The 20,694-nt window shown below is 37.7% G+C and overlaps 1 protein-coding gene across 2 annotated transcripts in view; it reads left to right on the top strand.

Moving 5' to 3' along the window:
• The first annotated feature begins 69 nt into the window (after nucleotides 1–69).
• The window catches only part of CLSTN2 (calsyntenin 2), an 828,679-nt gene continuing 808,054 nt past the window's right edge, over nucleotides 70–20,694 (top strand). The window contains exon 1 of one of the 2 annotated variants that reach the window (XM_075861435.1): nucleotides 70–390. In XM_075861435.1, coding sequence (XP_075717550.1) covers nucleotides 324–390 — 67 coding nt within the window. In that variant the 5' untranslated portion in view covers nucleotides 70–323. The remainder of the gene's footprint in view (nucleotides 391–20,694) is intronic. The other variant, XM_075861434.1, reaches the window with a different exon arrangement.

Below are 20,694 nucleotides of genomic sequence, written 5' to 3'. Positions count from 1 at the left end.
TCCGGTAGGTGGCAGTAGAGAGCCTTTCTAGGGGATTTAAATTGCCATCAGACAGATCTGAACAAGAAATAGCAGCAGAGAGCTGAGAATTACTGGGCATCACTAGCAAGGGGGACTGGAAGAGACACTGATCCTCTGTCACTCCCTGCACAAGCATATAATATAGCAGCAGCTGAAGGAGGAGCACTATCCTGCATTGTGATTTAAGGAGCTCAGCTACATATATACATCCCCAGCCTGCCTGCCTCTGTGATCTTGCATGACCAGGAGCAGATTTACAGAAAGGGATTCTGTCTACACTTTCTGCCTCTCCTCTCGGAAGGATGTCAGTTCACTGGGTGACAGCAGTGTTCTTCCTGGGTGTTGGCTGCAGTGTCCTCACAACAAAAGGTAAGGAGAAGGGGATCAGCACTGAACTGAAGCTCTGGGAGTTTGTTCTTCTGTATACAATGCTTGTAATATTAAAGAAACCATGTAGAACATCCAATGAATTCAGTTACTCTGCATTTTATGATACTTTTGGAGGATTGTATTCTGTTACTGAAAGCTCATGGGATACAGGTTCTAGAATTCCCACTTAGCTGAATCATTTATTGTGTGAAGCTCTTCTCAAGGTTATTAAATGAAACACAAAAAAAGTCATCTGTAGTGGCGTGCAGTGGTTCCTATTGGGATGAAGTATCGGCTGTTTGTGAACTAGACTCCTGTCTGTTTAGTCATTGAGAATGATATTTGGCAGTATAGTAATGTGACTTCACCTGTATTGAGTAGAACACCTGGAGCATGGGATCTCACACTTCAGCACAATCCCCTTACCCACCAATAGGCTTTTAAAATACCCTTTGTTATTAGATGGTTGGGGTGTAGAAGCATGGGTGTACTAAAAACCTGTAATAATGAGTTGTAATGATAACATTTAACAAAGTCAACCCTTTACCTTGAAGAAGTGCCAAGATCACCCCCGGTAATAACATGATGATGGATTTTGTATTGAACATGAGGTTAGCAAAAGTGTGATCATGTTGGCAAAGTTTGCCTTTTGTATTCCATATATAGGTGTATGTGCCACCTTAAGTATTGGTGACAAGGTGGTATTCGCTTTGCTTGTAACCAGCTCCACGTTCAGCCATTAGTCACTTACTAAATAGAGGAATGCATTATGTGAAGAGGCTACAGTATGTCTCATTTGGGCAATATATGGGCTTCACCCTCTGAATACAGCAGGGACTTGGGTTACATTGTCCTTTTGCATGCTGACTTGTAAAGAAACACTTAGCAGCTGTATGCTGTCTTGTACATTAGATAGGGAGTTGGAAGTGTGTAAAGGACTTTTTAGGGTTTTTCTGTTTGCCAGGGCTGATGACTCCTACAAGGTGGCCCAAGCTAATGTCAGTCTATGTGCTGTTCACAGGAAAGTATATGAGATTTACTTTTAACTGTAGAAAAAATCCAGGAAGAAAGCTCAAAGTACAATAATAGCATAAAGAATAGTACATTTCAATGTTCATTTTTCTAAAAATAGATTGGCACTTCAAATTCAATTTTCTTAATACTATATAGTTTGTCAAGACTTAGTGTATGGATAGACTATGAAGTTCTAGATATGCTTACTTGACTTTTTATGACATGTGAAAAGACAATAGTATTTGAGTCCATAGGGATAACGCTGGCTTTAAAAGGCCACTACTAAATGCAACTGATAAAAAGCTACTAAACATCAGCCATACATATGTAAATAAATGTTTCTGGAGGTTCTCAGAACTGGATAGATGTAGGGTACAGTCGTTTTTGGAGGTTCTCAGAACTGGATAGATGTAGGGTACAGTCGTGATTATGGCGGCAGACATTTTTCTGGACTTCCCATCACCCTAATCCCCTCTGTCAAGCCTAAAGAGGCAGTTTATGGGGAATAATAGATTCAATACAAATGCACATCAAATGGAAATAAGTTTAACTAAGAGTCTGTCCAAAATGGTTTATTTGTGTTCAGTCTAGCCATCTCCAGCAGTTTAAGGATCTTTGCATTTTTTAGATATAATTTGTTTTGATACAAGATTGTTTGTGTTTCTATTCTATGTTTTAAGCTTAGAACTGCAAATACAGCACATTATGTCATAATAAAGCCAAGAATAATGAAATTATGAAGTATCAAGATAAATTCCACCCTTTACTGCTCATGTCTTGACCTTTAAGAAAGTTGGTTTATGTCTTCTCACTTGCCGGACCATTTTAATGCTCTTACATATTCAGTTTGTTCATGAATCTACTTTATTGGCTAGTCAGTTCTGCGTACCATTGCTTACTGCTATAAGGTTATGAAGGAGCATATGACTTTTAATAAGAGAGATTAGACATCCCTAAGTGTTCAGTGTCAAGTGTTGCTCCATGTTAATATCAAAGGATTAAATATTATTAGACAAAACTCTAAATACCACAGGTACTGGGCATATCATAGATTATTGATGGTGGCAGACTATGCCACTACATTCCTGAGCAGTTTAGTGTTCGACCAGCAGCTTACAATACTTCCACTTTTCTAATAATTATTCTAAACAATATAATGAGTTGTAATCTGGTGGTTAATTTTGTATGATACATAAGACACTAAATTAATTACAATCAATATTAATATATTGATTATGTCATTTAGGTGACATGACATTAAATTACATGATTTTTTACATAATTTATTTTTTTCTGTTGCTTATGTAGTTCCAAAATCCTTCTTTGTGGCCTCTCATATAACACCATTGCACCTTTCCAACCCATCCTCAATTCCGCTGACTGGTTAATCTATCTCTCCCTTGTTCCTCTATTGCCTCCCGCCTTTGCCAGTCCCTTCACTGGCTATCCATTTCCAGAAAATTCATGTCAAAATGCTAACCATGACATAAAAGTGAGTCCACAATCTGTCCCCGCCATACATCTTATCTCTCCCGATACCTCCACACACCTCTCATCACGTCTCTGGTTCTCATAAGGGCACGTCCAGACGTGGCGGAGGTTTTCCGCTGCAAATGTTGGTGCAGATTTGGGGCAATTACGCAACGAATCTGCAGCAACATTTGCATATTTGACAGGTATTTCAGACGTTGCAGAAAAGACAGCGGACTTGCCACAGATTTCAGTTTTTGCATTGCAAAGGCTGAAATCCGCAGTGAAATTCCGCTTCTTCTCCGCAACAGCCAGTGCATGCTGCGGACTGAAAATTCTGCACCGCAGCCTATGGTCCGCAGCGGAGTTTTCCGCAACGTCTGAACTAACTTGCCTAAAAATGTATTGAAACAAATGTAAAAAACGGCCGCTGGAGAATTCCACTGCGGCTTGTCCGCAGCTGAATTCCACATCAATTCCGCCACGTCTGGACGTGCCCTAAGACCTTTTTATCTATTCTCCTCTTGTCTCTTTTTCTCCCCTTACTCTGGAACTCGCTACCCCAACACATCAGACTCTCTCATACCATCCAAAATTTCAAAGCAACCTAAAAACCCACCTCAACAACATATCCTGAGAGAAAAGAGTAAGAAATGAAAATATATGATGCGCTCAACTATTAAAGCAGATCCGTCATTAGATGACGCTGCCCTATATAAGGCCAGCATAGCATGGGGACAAGTCTTCTCTCCCAATAACCAAAATGGCACAAAAAAGCATTGTGTTGTTTGGCTACTAGTAGCGTTCAAATAATACACCTGACTCATAGTTATAACTTTGGTGTATTTATGAGGGGAGCGCTACCCCTGCTTCTCCCCGTAACCCCCATCCTGCTCACAGTGTTTGACAGCTGGCTGCTGTGTATGCTGCCAACTGCTGACAGATCCGCTTTAACTGTTAAGGGTCTCACAGGTAATATACCCCTTAAGAAATGTCATGGCGACACAATAAATAAAAGTGTAACTCTTATTAATTCCTGTAGGATATCAATCTACAACCTGTGGCTCTCCAGCAGTTGCAAACTACAACTCCTAGTATGCCCTGACAGCTGCTGGGAGTTGTAGTTTTGCAACAGTTACTAAGACTTTTAGGATTGCATAAAATGTTGCCGTTTAGCTGTAGCCTGATATACATTATGCTGTTATGAATATCGTGTACTCAAATGTTATGAGTAAAAATATCTTCCACTCCATTTAATTTATAACTTGGAATGTATGAAAAGAAAAAAATATGTCTCTCAATACCTTTTATATGGTAGAAAGATATGGATATTCTACACTTATATATTGTTAAATGCTAGAACTATCATGGAACCAAGCTTTGCTTCATTTTTATTTGAGGTTCTGGCTGTGTCGGTTATGGAGATTTATCCTATAATGCTAGATTAAAGTCTGATAAGCCACCAATATTTGCTTTACGCTTATCTTATTTGCTTGTGTCAATGGATGGTAGTAACATGATAATGTATTTTTGTTTGTGAATGTCTAAAAAGAGACAATTCAGTTTCTACATTATAAAGAACTCTAGCTGTGACAGGCTACATCTATACAACCTGCCTTTCAAGGCAAAAATAACCACTTAAAGGGAATGTGTTGCCAGAAAAACATGGTTTTTTTTTAAAAATTAAACATTTAGTGTGTGGGTGATTAAACATTGTTCAAATTTTTTTTATTTTTTTTGCACGAGTCAGGAAATATTATAAATTATTTCTAATTTATAATACTACCCATTTTTGGCCACTAGATGGAGCTGTTCCCAAAATTGCAGCATTGCAACATTGGGTTAAAAGCCCTCGCTCTAGTGAGCTCTCAGCATCCCCCCCTCCTTTATCCTGGCTAGTGCCGGGATAAACGAGGGGTTTGAACGGTGTAACCTCCTACACTGTGTGTCGCCATTTTTTGAGCTAACCCACAGTGTAGTAGGTTAACATACAGTAGTAAACACACACAAACACGAACATACATTGAGATCTCTTACCTGCTCCTGCCGCCGCGGCTCCCTCCGGCCCGTCCGCTCTGTTTGCTGCCGCTGGTGCAAGTGCACAAATCCGGAAGCCGCGACCAGAAGTAGTAATATTACTGTCCGGCCGCGACTTCCGGTCCACAGGAAAATGGCGCCGGATGGCGCCAATTTCGAATAGGACTGTGTGGGAGCGGCGCATGCGCAGTTCCCACACAGACGCCGTACACTGCAGTCAATGGGACGGGAGCCGTTCGCAGTCCCTATGGGACTGTGGCTGCCGTATTCCATGTCTGTATGTGTCGTTAATCGACACACACAGAAATGGAACAAAAAATGGCAGCCCCCATAGGGAAGAAAAAGTGTAAAAATAAGAAAAAGTAAAACACAAACACACAAATGAATATAAACGTTTTTAATAAAGCACTAACATCTTTAACATATAAAAAAATAATTTGTGATGACACTGTTCCTTTAAACAGAAGGTTCACCTTAGGTGACCCCTTCATAAAGAATCATGGAATTGCTAAAACAGAAGTTTTGTTTAAAGTTATCAATGCTATTGCCATTAAATCTAGGTATGATACTAATAGTAACAAGCAGGGATGAAGATAATTTTCCTGAAAATCCATCAATAGACTTGATTCCATTCTGTGTACAAGGCATTAGGACAATATATTCTCGTAGAACAGTTTATAGTTTGCTCATTGGTATTAGTAGTGAGGATAGCCTTATCCGTGTGCCATAACTCTGCCCCCTGTAGGCCTATTAGAATACTCCGATATAAGGGACTGTTTACACAGTGATGGGCTAAAAGAGAAATGGATATAGCAACTAGCTTATAAAAACACTGGGCTACTGGCTTACTACTCAGGACAGACTAAATCCTCAGTACCTCCCCATTCTTGGCAAATGGTAACTTTTTTTCAAGTTCAACAATCCAAGATGGGCAGTGGAGGACGTCATATAGAAAGGTAGCCACGGATGTGCACCGCCCTCTCCATTGATGTTTATGGGAGCTCCTGTTTGGAGAGAGCTAAGAAAGCTTGCCTTTTTCCAGAACTCCCACAGACTTAAACCATTTGATCTCCTTTATGTGTCCACCGCCAGCTACCTTGGTTTGCTGAATGGGAGTCAGGGAACCCCTATTATTGCAATAGTTTGGTGTCCCTCCGATCAAACATATGACATACCCTGCGTATATGCCTTCATTGTCTGCAGGGGGGGAAACCTCTGTAGCATCTCTGAAGTAAATATTCATTAAACTTTTCTTGTTTTTGCTGTTTTTATGTATTTTTTTGCATTTCATATTAAAACAAATGGTAGAAAAAAAATATTTGTTGAAACCATCAACAAGCTTCTTTTGATTTATCTATTGTTTTTCTCACGTGTCTCTAGTACTCTTACTCTTACTCTTACTCGTACTGCTGTGAATGTGCTGTAGTTCTTCTTAACTCATTTACCCCTGTACGCCACATTCCCAGGGCAGTATTTTGGTAATTATTTTGCTTCAGTATTTGTAAGCCAAAACTAGGAGTGAAACATAAACTGAGAAATAGTATGATGAAAGGATTTGCACCTCTTCCGTGTTTTGGACACACTCCTGGATTTGGCTTCCAAATTCTGATGTAAAATACTAAAATACTGCCGTGTCAAAGAGGCCTAATGGCGCAGTCACACGCGGCAGATTTTGCTGCAAATTTATCTGAATGGGGTTGTTTCTGCAGCAGGTACATGGATTGCTGCACGTTCCAATGCAACTTTATGAGCATTAAAATTCTGGTTGTGTGTACAGGGTGGGCCATTTATATGCATACACCTAAATAAAATGGGAATGGTTGGTGATATTAACTTCCTGTTTGTGGCACATTAGTATATGGGAGGGGGAAAGTTTTCAAGCTGGGTGTTGACCATGGTGGCCATTTTGAAGTCGGCCATTTTGTATCCAACTTTAGTTTTTTCAATGAGAAGATGGTCATGTGACACATCAAACTTATCGAGAATTTCACAAGAAAAACAATGGTGTGCTTGGTTTTAACGTTACTTTATTCTTTCATAAGTTATTTATGTTATTATGGGTGTCAGGTCCGAGCATTCCTAGATGAACAGTTTCCTGGAAAGTGGATTTGTCGTCGTGGGCCAGTTGAATGGCCCCCTAGGTCTCCCGATCTGACCTCCTTAGACTTTTATCTTCGGGGTCATCTGAAGGCAATTGTCTATGCTGTGAAGATACGAGATGTGCAGCAACTGAAACTACGGATACTGGAAGCCTGTGCTAGCATTTCTTCTGCAGTGTTGCTATCAGTGTGTGAAGAGTGGGAGAAGAGGGTTGCATTGACAATCCAACACAATGGGCAGCACTTTGAACACATTTTATAAGTGGTCAGAAACTTGTAAATAACTCATGAAAGAATAAAGTAACGTTAAAACCAAGCACACCATTGTTTTTCTTGTGAAATTCTAGATAAGTTTGATGTGTCACATGACCCTCTTCCAATTGAAAAAACTAAAGTTGGATACAAAATGGCCGACTTCAAAATGGCCACCATGGTCAACCCCCAGCTTGAAAAGTTTCCCCCCTCCCATATACTAATGTGCCACAAACAGGAAGTTAATATCACCAACCATTCCCATTTTATTTAGGTGTATCCATATAAATGGCCCAACCTGTATTATTAAATCACCTACCAGTCCTATATAGATGTTTGGTGTGTGTCAGTTTTATATTTCCTTAGACCATTGACAATGTGGCTGGTTATATTTCCTGAGGCCTCAAAGGCTCAGTAGATGCCAACATATCCAGTACCCAAGAGAAAACCATAAAGCTATTACTATTTGTAGTCGTACTGTCTCTGTTATTGAAATGCCCAGAGGCTGTCACTGAATAAGTTCATACTCTTCCAAGTAAACCACTTCAAAGCTGTATCCTGCTGTTATAGACTAAGACATATATAGGGGGAAGGTGTATCATGAAGCATCACATGCCGCCCCCCTCCCCTTCATAGTATAGATGCACGATAGCTTTTCCATCATTGCTCCTGGTAACGTAGAATATAACTAAAAACTATTGAGGTGTACGGAAACAAAGATTTCTGTATATATATCCAGATATTAATCTGAATAGTCAGTGCTGCTTTGGATATTGTATAAATCATTTGCAGAACATTCTTCATATTAATCTATTGATCTATTGCAAGACATTAGACATTTGCCAGTCAAGGAAGGTATCGGGGGATCTACATGTAGTAATAAGTCAATACAGGGCAGAGGAGAAGTGATTTGATGCATGACACACTATTTTTCACTCTTAGTTTCAGAAGAAGAAATAGTAACTCATATCTGGGACAGATTATTAAAATCCAAAGGGTTATGTCAGCATAAACTGTTAGAACAAAGTGACAGACAGGCAAAGTTTCTATGTCTGGTTATGGTGAAAACTACCTTAGCATCTGGAGTAGGTTATAAATATGTTACAAAAAGAAAATATCATAGTATCAAATAAACCGAGAACTGAAGATTGTATTTGTATCGATAGCCATCATGAGTTTGTAATTTGGCACAACCCGTTATCTGTGGGTTTTACTACTACATTAAGTTAAAGCCTATATTTGCTGTACGGTTTTCAAAGGTGTACATAGCCTTTAATTCTTGTCCCCAGTGAAGTCTTCAGGCATTGGCTATCCATGTTTTTAGCACCCTCTTGACTTCCTGTCTGGGTGACCAACATTTATACGTAGTTACATGTATTGAAGCGGTCATTGAATTTTCCATGTTCTACAGTAGACTGCCTCTCCATGATACACAGACTTGTTTAGGTCCAGGCAGCAAGAAACATCAGAAGATTGCATGAGAAAAGTGTCACTTTAGAATACAAGCAGGAATGTGAGAAAAGCACAGGGAAATAGTAATAACATATTTGATGTCTGTGTTGTAATAATGAGACTTGGGGGAGACATTGCAGAAAACAGAGATAAGCATTTCAGAAGAGAGTTAATCTATGCTGTTGTGATGATTTGACATTGGATCCAATTATTATGATCATAATGTGTCATTGTACATTCATGTTGTGCATTAATATTCATGAATATTTCTTTATAAATTTTATCAGAATTCGGACAATGGGAAATTATTTTTTAGTGACGACACTCAACACTTGCAGTGATAGGCTCTGTGTTTTGACATAATATTTTTACCATGGCACATTATTTTTTTTAAATTTACAATAGTAACAGTTATTTATAAACACTCACTACAGGTCATTTTCATACTGTGATTACCATTACATGTGATGGGACAAAGATCATAGTGTGCAAACTCACACTAACAATGGTGTTGAATGATATATTCAGCTCTACTACATCTGTTTTGTATTGTTGAGTTCTTCATTTGGCACAATGGTTTTACACAAAATTACAGGTGTATGGTATAATCTTAATGCAGCCTCAAAGAGTTAAGTTCCAAATCTTTCTGCATGACTGCACCAGAATGCTGTCAAACAGAAAGTTTTGAAGCTTAATGGATTTGGATTGAGGATTGTCTGAAAAAAAACGTGATACCAGTCTGGAGCCATGGTGTTGGGTCTGTTCCACTATCATCTATTTGGTCAAAGAGTTAGGTGTCATATTCAGCTCAGCTATATGCATAATATTAAGCCATTAGAATTAAAGCAGAATAAACATAATTTATCATGGCTTCTATAACATATTTTAATAAAGCTCTTCTTCTCTTTCCACACCAGTCCTACAATGATTAACATTAGGAGAAATTCTCAATTCGGTTTCTGCTGCTCTATTACCCAGCCAATCAGAGGCTCCGCAGTCATTGCCAGGAGGCACTAATTAGAGACAGGGTCATGGCCTACTGTACACAATATGCCTTGGAAGGCTCTAGTGGGTTTAATTCACCTTATACAACTATACTATATAGTCAGTCAAGGATGCCATATTTACACTGAGTCTATAGTACAGTATGTGATCAGTCATGTAGAATTATAGTCTCTAGGCAGGAATTTTCTCAAAAGATCTTAAAATTCTGCAAATCATTTCTGAGAATATTTAAAAATATTTTGAGCACTACAAATATAATATTTAGGCAGATGTTAAAGAGGTCATGTCTTAAACAGATTCCCTGCACTATTTATCATATATCATGAATGTTTGCCTTACATAGTATAGATCATAGTGATAATCAAACAGCAACTAAGTGAGCTATAAAGAATAGATTAAAGTTAGCCATCAAAAAATCTAATGTCTATGACTGAGGGCTGAAGAACTCTCACATAAAGTCTGATATTGATGGAACAATGATTCAGACAAGTGTAAGCTGCATGACATTTTGGCTCCAACCTTCAGAAGATGGGGGGACCCCTAGTATCGATAAAAATTATGTCCCTATCAGGTCCTTCTTGACTTCCATCCTCAAAAAGATGTCCTGGTGACCCAATCCAATTTTCTTGACTCGAGTACATTAGCTACTTCCTTGTTTTCTATCATTGCAGTACATGTGGAGCCCAGCAAATTCTTACCACCCATTAAAATAAGCGGAAGACTTACCTAGAATGGGCTTCCCCTATCGTGGGTCTCATGTATTGGAAAACTCCACAATTATAGTGCAAACCTATTTCCATTTAATATCTTAGTAGCTAATGCTTTTTATTACATAATAACTTTTGTTGACATTTCACACTAACACATGTACAATTTTTCAAAAACATTATGTTGTGACAATTAGAAATGCAGAAATATGTCAAATTTTGGCACTTGCAATTCTTTATACATACCACATACAGCGAAATACCGTTGATTTATATTAAGGTTATCAGATCCTCTAAACCACATAAATCATTACGTAAGGGGGGTCACCATGAATATTATAATAATGAAATATTATTTAAATTGTATCAATAATAGTAATACTAATAATAATACTAATAATAATAATAATAATAAAATACTACTACTAACAATAATAATAAAATGCTAATAATAATAATAATCATAATAATTAAAAAATACTAATGCTAATAATATAACTAATAATAATCATAATAATAAAATACTACTAATAATTATAGTAGTAATAATAATAATAAAATAATAAAATACTACTAATAATAGTAATAATAATAATAAATAATAATAATAATAAAATACTACTAATAATAGTAATATTAATAAATAATAATATTTATTATTATTATTATTAATTTTATTTGTATTATTATTGTTGTTTTTTCCTGTTGGGTTAAAAACTTGTGGGTGATGTCAAACTTCAAAACATATGCAAAGCATCATAAATCCATGCATATCTATTTTTGCTTTCCTAGGAAATTTCACTGTTCTTGCTTTACAAAAGCTCATGCTGACTGCAAACAAAATTTTAGTTCAAAACTCCAGTTCCTCCTCCGCTGTTTAAGTACATAATGTTACATACTTGTGATGTACTGTGCATGATTTCTATGGATTATGTAAAGTATATACAGTATAATGAAGCCACTCTTATGTAAAGCATATAGAGTATAATGAAGCCATTCCTATGTCTATAGAACAGAATATAATTAGCTAGATGTGCGAGCCGGTTCTTTCTGAAATGGGTTTACAGTGTCACATGTCATCTAATATTGTCCAAGGATAACATTCATAAACCCCATTTTTACAGCTTTGAACAGGAAGATCCTTCCAAACATATGTTGATTTCTTCTCTTTTGTAAGTAAACAAATTATTAGAGCAGCAAGGAAGGAGAAGACGTGAACACTGTGATAATAATTAGGTCCCATGGGAAGCCGTGATGTATCAAGGCTCATATGGTAAATTGGTTGTGCCTTCCTCCTGTTTTCTTCTGACTCTCAGGTTGGCATAGAGCAGTGTAGACATATCATGCACTGCATAGTTACAGCAAGAGCTGTCCAAGGTTTCTAATCATGCCGTCTGTGATGGGAAACACATTGCGAGAAAAACACAGGACATATGAGGGCCTGTCAAGAATGGAACAGAAAGACTATGACACATGCAAAGAGGATGGTAACAGTCACATGTCATCTCATATCACAAAAACATCTATTAAACGTAAACTGCTTCATTCTGCCTAGTGATATTGTTCACATAATGGTATTTACTGGAGATGGGACTGAAAAAGGCAACGGATAGAAATAGATAGATAGATAGATAGATAGATAGATAGATAGATAGATAGATAGATAGATAGATAGATAGATAGAATATGCATATGGTTTAGTGTGAAGAAAGTTAAAAAAGTGCAATTGTTTTTAATAGCTTTGCCAGGATGGGCTTAAACTGAAACCGCGCAATTGATGATCAAGTTACTGTCTTGTCAAATCAGGGTCATTCTGCAGGATATGAAGCATGGCGCACACAACTGCACTGTTTTCCGAAATACTGAAATGCAGATATGGACAGTCCAGTATTTACTCCAAAACAAACACATAATGGGGGAGATTTATCAAAACTAGCAGAAAAGAAAAGTGCAGTAGTTGTCCATAGCAACTAATCAGGTTGCTTCTTTTATTTTCTAAAGGGCCTCTGAAAAATTCGAACTTGAACCCGATTGTCAACTATGGTCAACTTTTCCGCTTTTCCATTGCACCAGTTTTGATTAATCTTTCACAGTATCTCTTTTGGTAATTCCAGGATTATTCCTTTTCAAGTTGTTATATTCATTACATGAAAATAATTACCAGGGTAGTAGGCATAACTGCTGCTATGGACCCTATTATGTAAGGTGGGGGGGGGGGATAATTTTGTCTGGTTAGTGATGAATATGAATAATTGAAGAGGAACAAGTAAAACTGAATGCATATTACTGAAAGACCAATAAAATGGCATTATGCCTGTACTGCCTCACTATATACAGTACTGGGCAAAAGTCTTAAGGAGTTGTGGAAATATGCTGCAAAGTAAGAATGCTTTCAAAATAAATAAATAGAAGTGTTAATAGTTTTTTTTAACAATGAACAAAATCCAAGGTGAATAAACAGAAGAGAAGTTTAAATCAAATCAATATTTGGTGTGACCACACTTTGCCTTCAAAACAGCATCAATTATTCTAGGTACAATTGCACACAGATTTTGAAGGAACTCGGCAGGGAGATTGTTCCAAACATCTTGGAAACCCAACCACAGATCTTCTGTGGATGTAGACTTCCTCAATTCCTTCTGTCTCTTCATGTAATCTCAAACAGACTCGACGATGTTGAGATCAGGGCTCTGTGAGGACAATATCATCACTTTCAGGGCTCCTTGTTCTTCTTTACACTGACAATAGTTCTTAATGACATTGGCTGTATGTTTGGGGTCGTAAATTTGGAGCCAATAAGACGCCCCTCCCTGATGGTATTGCATGATAGATAAGTATCTGCCTGTATTTCTCAGCATTGAGGACACCATTAATCCTGAACAAATCCCCAACTCTATTTGCTGAAATGCACCCCAAACTTGCAAGGAACCTCCACCATGCTTCACTGTTGCATGCAGACACTCATTACTCATTATTGTATTGCTCTCCAGCCCTTCGGGCTAATGTGTCTTTGATCTGCTTCACTAAGTTTCCTTGGCCGACAGCGTCTACGGTCATCAATGTTGCCCGTTTCATTGTTCTACTTCAAAAGATCCTAATCAGCACATTTTGAAACCCCAGTCTCCTTTGAAATCTTTGCCTGGGAGAGACCTTGCTGATGCAGTATAACTACCTTGTGTCTTGTTGCTGTGTTCAGTCTTGCCATGGTGGACCTGTGACATGGAACTGTCTTCCACAACCTCACCTTTGTAGCAGAGTTTGGCTGTTCCTTACCCAGTTTTAAGCCTCCTACACAGCTGTTTCTTTTACAGTTAATGACTGTTTCAACCTACATATGAAAATGATGATCATTATGACCTGTTTGGTATAATTGGTTAATCATATACCTGACTATAATCCTACAAAATCCATGACTTTGTGCAAGTGTACCTAGAAGAATTGATGCTGTTTTGAAGGAAAAGGGTGTTCACACAAAATATTGATTTGATTTAGATACCCCTTCTGTTCATTTATTTTGTATTTTGTTAATTGATAATAAAAAAATAATATTTACAATTCTATTTTTTTAAAGCATTATTACTTTGCAGCATTTTTCCACAACTGCCTAAAAGTTTTGCACAGTACTGTACTTTATCTTTTATATGTATTGTGACATAACTTTATACATGAATTCTCTTTTGTGACATCACTTTGTGCATTATACCTGTATTGTGAGTTATTTTTGTATTGTGACATCATTGTGTACATTACCGTTGTACTATGATATCACTCATGTCAGAAAAAGTTGCAAAGTAAAAATTTGAGACCAAAATAATTATACACTTTTTCTATTCTGACTTGACTTGGTGCTGAAGTTTATCAAAGTGTAGTGTGGCCCCATGATTACGTTTTATGCTCGTAAATCTTCATAGAATGTTTTGGCCTTGAAACAGACAAGCAAACCTTGTGATGGAGAATGCTTTTGTCAGGAATTACTGAGTGCTGGGATATCCATATCTGTATACTAGCATACATACAGTTCTTTGCTCTTGTGTTCCCATGTTAACACATCCTGACCTGAGTGATTGACTTTTTCATCCCTTTTATAGGAATCGTATGTAAATCCAAATCACCATCCACACCACTGCCTACACAAATGTAACTATTAAACCTAGTTAGGATGTGAAAACTGTTATGGATAAAGACCTGGATGCACACAATATCTCTAAGGCATGGCTGAACTGTTAGCAAACCCTTATTGTATTTTATTTAAGCGGGTCCAGTTTGGCAGATGTAAAATATTACTGTACGATGCAGATATAAAGGTCTTCTTTAGTCTATCAAATACATTTTTAACCAAAGATAAATAGGAGCCTCCGAGGTAGGTGGTACACCCTGGCTTATCCCAATTTATTTTCATAAAGAACAGATGTAATGGTTTTATTGTGTTCACCTCATATGTTCATTCTAAGAAAGATTTGCAGCATGCCACTTAACATCCTCAATTGCAAAAGATCATTCACTTTAAAAGCTGCAGTGTGTTGCTAAGGAGCAACTGACATAATGTTATATACAGCAGATCTCAGCAAGCCTATATTGTTGCTGGTAGTGAATGCAGCCATTTAAATTTTAATGGCCATAGCAAATTCATAGGCTACATTGTCTTTAATCCTAACCAAACAATGGCTGCCTCCACTATAAGCCCATGACAGGTACACAATCATTTGTTATGGCTGACGCGTTTGTTTTACAGTACAACACATAGAATTGAACTATCTGACACTATCGGCTGCTGCAGTGTTTGTTGAATTTAATCCTTAAACTGTTAAGAATATGGATGATGGTTCATTATTTTGTGTATCCGTCCTCTGAATGTTATTCTTCGTTCAGCATGGAGATATATTTCAGGTGGAATCTAGCAATGTTTCTTTTTAACTGCTGGCAGTAAAGATTTGTCTATGTTCCATCCCTGGAAAATGACACAACTTGTGTGGGGAACTCGGTTACTGTAAATATTAGGCGCATTCATGCCACAGTGATACATTTAATGCACAGCAGAAGAAATAATTGAAGTCGTTTTTAATAACTATAAATGTGTATTGTGGAACAGGACGCTGCTTTGTATTAGACTTGTTATATCCAAAATTCTTTGTGCCTATTACAATTGGCATTCTTTACTGAAACATTGGTACACTGATGCCATAGTGATACATTTAATTCACAGATACAGTACATAAGCAATTACCATGATTAAAGTATTAGATTCTTGCTTATGTGTCATTTTCTATACCTACAATCATTTGATTGTTTTATAACGGCATTACTAAATGGAACATTGTTTTTTACTTACAGCTGCCTCGGTAAATCAAAATTCTAAACTTCTGGCAGAAATTGCTGGTCATGAGAAATAGATTAAAATGTATGTGTCCATAACTTGTGCCTCCATCTTTGGTGTCATTCTTCAGAATATATTAGAGAATTACTGAATCAGCGATTTGATGACATGGTGATTCTAGGCTTTAATATAATATCGGTCCTTAAAGGTCCAGCACAAGACAATCACATTTAGTGCTGACATTGGAGCCAATCGCTTCCCTCTAGGGTTATATCTTGTGGGTTAAATGACACATCTGAACTTATAGATGATATTATACCTACCAACATTTCAAGTCCCCATTTGTGGGGCATTATTAAGCCCTGACCCATCCAAACCAGAAATGCCTACAAAACCTACCAGAAACAGAGCTTTCAGGGTGTATTTGCATAAGCTCCACCCTTTTTTGTAAATTTTGCAGGATAATGTTGTAATAAATGGATTGTCCCGTAAAAAAAACAGGACATTGGGAGGCATGATGTGTCCGGATATTGTGTGTGGAATGATAACAACAAGGGAAAACATCTACATAGAGTTTGAAAGTTCTCCCCATGTTTGTGTGGCTTTCCTTCGGATAATCTGCTTTCAATGCATGAAATAAAAATTATGAAATTACAATGAAATCGGTCGTAGTTTGTGTCTGAGATAAAAACTGATGTAAGTGATAACAATATTTGTATATATCGATGCTGAACATTTTTCCGCTATGTAATCTATAGGACATAGAATATAAAAATGTGTTCAAAATAGTACTTGACTATATACTGGACACACATTTGATGAGACAATACCATCTTGCTTTGATCCCATCTTCTACAGTAGCTTTGCTTTACTCATAATTCTAAGCTCTATATATAGATATATAGATATATATATATATGCACACCCCAATAAGCATGTTATATAGGCCAGAACATTTATATTGATAGTGCCACAACGGTGCTATTACATTCTTTCTTGGATAATCATTTACTGTAATTGTATTACCAACCGTTAATATGACAGGAGTACAAGATCACATGTGTTTCCTACTTTTTACTGAGTATATTTTTATCTCATAGAGTTGGCAAATCTGGGTCACATATACAAGAGAATGTGCTACATTGTTTGCAACTATCTGACGTTGCTGCTTTTCTTTTGGGCAGGTATTTTTCTCATGGGCTGATGTTGTTTTTGTGGGTTTGCTACATTGAAAAGAAAACATTTAACTTTTAGATCCATACCCTAAATTTACTTTATTAGCAAGCTCTGAGGTTTGGAACTTTCTTTCTTTAATGACCACTAGAGGGCATTTGAGAACAGTCAACAGCACCTTCTATGCTTCAGCATGTTCAAGTCATAGACCGGTATCTGATGATTTTACAACTTCTAATAATGAAGTCAATGAACAAATGCAATTATAAAAAAGGAAAAGAAAGTAAAAAAGAGAAGTATATATATATATATATATATATATATATATATATATATATATATATATATATATATATATATATATATATATATATATATATAAAGTTTATCACTTGATCTTTATAAAAATACATTTTAAAGATTACAATCATAAAGTTATTCACTAGTGTTTTCCTCATTACATGAAATCAATGTGTATAGTGACAAATGCTTAATGCTCACAGTGAAAGGAAGCATCAAAATGGCTTTATTTCTGTACTGAACATTTCCATAGTCATTGATGAGGATGCATCTGCTGTAAGTGCTTGTCACTAAACATATACAAATCAATACACATTTCAATTACTATACCTAGTGCTACATACATAACACAATTCTGTCTAACAATTGTAACAACTAAGTTCTAACCTATACATTGTATAATAAGGTCTTTTTTCAGATCAACTACAGACAGGGATATCATTGTTACCAGGGGCATAGCTAAAAGCTCATGGGCCCCGATGCAAAGGTTATTTTTGCCCCCCCCACCCGAAACTTCTCATTGCCGATGGCCCGAAGCTTTCAGCTGCATCGCTGTGTCTTCTAAGTGACCCAACGATGCAGCACTAGCAGCCAGGGGCGTCACTAAGGTCTTGAAATGTCATGGGATACAGCCCCAATATATATGTCTCCCCCCCAAAAAAAATGTGTGTGCGTGTATGTATATGTGTATATAGGAGACAGCATATCTATAGCACTACGACCCTACAGCTATGGATAGGATTAGATACAGTGGCTCAGCAGACAGTATACACATGATAGGATTAGATACAGTGGCTCAGCAGACAGTATCACACATGATAGGATTAGATACAGTGGCTCAGCAGACAGTATCACACATGATAGGATTAGATATAAGGCCCAGCAGACAGTATCATACATGATGGGATTAGATACAGTAGCTCAGCAGACAGTATCACACATTATAGGATTAGATACAGTGGCTCAGCAGACAGTATCACACTTCATAGGATTAGATATAGGGCCCAGCTCGCTGACATTGCGGCTATTATGTGTATATAGGAGACAGCATATCTATAGCACTATGACCCTATAGCTATGGATAGGATTAGATACAGTGGCTCAGCAGACAGTATCACACATTATAGGATTAGATACAGTGGCTCAGCAGAAGAGTATCGCACATGATAGGATTAGATACAGTGGCTCAGCAGACAGTATCACACTTGATAGGATGAGATATGGGGCCCAGCTCGCTGAAATTGCAGCTCCTGCGCTGGACCCAGGAATAGTAAGTATAAGAATTGTTTTGCTTTTTTTGTGTTTCCAATTATTTTTGTGTGTTTGTGTTTTTTTACAAGTTCGGTTGTTGGACTTCTTCGTATTCGAGGACTACTGCAATAACAGCGTTTTCTTATTCTCAATAAAATAGATAACGAGGGTTTGTGTGTGATTTTTATTTCAATAAAATATTTTTCCTATGTCTTTATATTTTTCTAAACTTCATTACTGCCATCTTAGTAATGGCCGCTGGCTGATTGACAACGTCCATTACTAAGGCGAGGCTTAATGTTAGACATGGAGAGGCTAACACTAACCCCCATTATTACCCTGGAACCCAACGCCACCAGGGGTACCTCGAAGAGCCGGGTACGATCCAGTACCTGACCATCTGTAGTGATGGTTGGGCTCTGGGGCGGCCGCAGGCTGGTATTATTAGGCTGGGAAAGCCCAAAAACAGTGGCCCTTCCCACCCTGGTAATGCTAGCCTGCTGCTGCTATGTTGTATCTGGCTGGTTATAAAAATGGGGGAACTCCACATCGTTCTTTCCAATTATTTATTTATTTTAAAAAATGACGTGCGGTCCCCCTATTTTTGATAACGAGTCAGATACAACACAGCAGCAGCCTAGCATTACCAGGGTGGGAAGGACCACTGTGTTTGTCCTTTCCCAGCCTAATAATACCAGCCTGCGGTCGCCCCAGTACCCGACCTTCACTACAGATGGTCGGGTAATGGATCATACCCGACTCTTCCCGGCACCCCTGGTGGTGAGTACCGGGGTAATAACAGGGGTTAGTGTTAGCCTCTGCACCGGCTAACACTAAGCCCCGCCTTAGTAATGGACGCTGTCAATCAGCCAGCAGCTATTAATAAGGCGGTAGTAATGAAGTTTTAAAAAAATGCAAAGACATAGAAAAAATGGGTTTATTGAAATAAAAAACCCCCACACAATCCTCATTAACCAATTTATTAATGATAATAACAAAAAGCAGTATCGAAGTAGTCCTCGAATCCGACGTAGTCCAAGCACCGAACCTTTAAAAAAAACACAAACACAAAAAAATAATTAGTAAGGGCCTGTACACATCACCGCTGCCCTTCCGTCATAGGTTTCCGTCGGGTAACCCCTCAATGGAAAGACAAACTGAAACCTTAGCTTCCGTTTCCCTCACCATTGATCTCAATGGTGACAGAAACGTTGTTAATGGTTTCCGTTGGTCACCGTTGTGACAGGGTTCCGTTGTTTTGACGGAACCAATAGCGCAATTGCGACCGCTGCGACCCCTATAGTTACGCCACTGATTGTTACATTTCACAGATAGAGATAGCAGCAGTTTTTGGGTCAACCTATTAAATACATAAAATGTAGTGAGCCATGACTCATTGATTGCAATATTCCCTAGTGGACTTTAAAAGCCCTTTTACACCAGCCAATTATCGGAAAAATTAGTGTTCATAGAACGCTCGTTCCCGATAAATGCTGTGTGTAAACAGGGCAGCGATCAGGAGTTGAACGAGCAAATCGTTCATCGGCTGATTGTATAGTTTTAAATGCCGAAAATATTATCAATGTCGGTGTAAACAGTGAGATGTGCTACCGGCATGATAGAAATGTATGGGGATGAGTGATCATGGTATTGTTCACTCATCCCCATACTAGCTCCTTCTGTAAGGAGCAAACGAGCGCCCATCAACGAGCTGTCTTGTTGATCGACGCTTGTTTACACGGGCTGTGTAAGACACAGTCTGATAATATCTTAAAGGGCAAATATTGCCAAACACAGACACATCAAAAGATGACATTAGTGTCATGAGTCCGTGAGCTCAGACCTCCTTTGATTTATAAAATGATAGCGTACAAATGTCACATATTATATACATTACAGTGAATCTTTAAATACCACAATGAAATAGAGAGCCTTTAGAATCAATGGAGCTTTGTTTAGAAAAAGATTTCCAGTAATGGGAATAAGTAACGCCATATGGGTTCTCTAGAGTGCCATAGGCGATAAGATGTGGACATTCGTGTTGCTTCAGAGACATCAGCAATGTGACCTTCTGATCTGGCTCGATGACATATCAGAGATCATTTTTCGCTTCATTTCCCCTTCAGGTACAATTCTATAATGGATATATGTTCTTTGCATTTGGATATATTTACTTTTGAGTTTGATGAACCTGGTAATATTCCAGCTAAAAAAAACAATAACTTTATGA

The sequence above is a fragment of the Rhinoderma darwinii genome, chromosome 4 (genome assembly GCF_050947455.1).
Source record: "Rhinoderma darwinii isolate aRhiDar2 chromosome 4, aRhiDar2.hap1, whole genome shotgun sequence".
NCBI classification, from domain to species: domain Eukaryota; kingdom Metazoa; phylum Chordata; class Amphibia; order Anura; family Rhinodermatidae; genus Rhinoderma; species Rhinoderma darwinii.
Note: the sequence above shows the minus strand (reverse complement) of the source record. Positions and strands in the feature narration are given on the sequence as shown.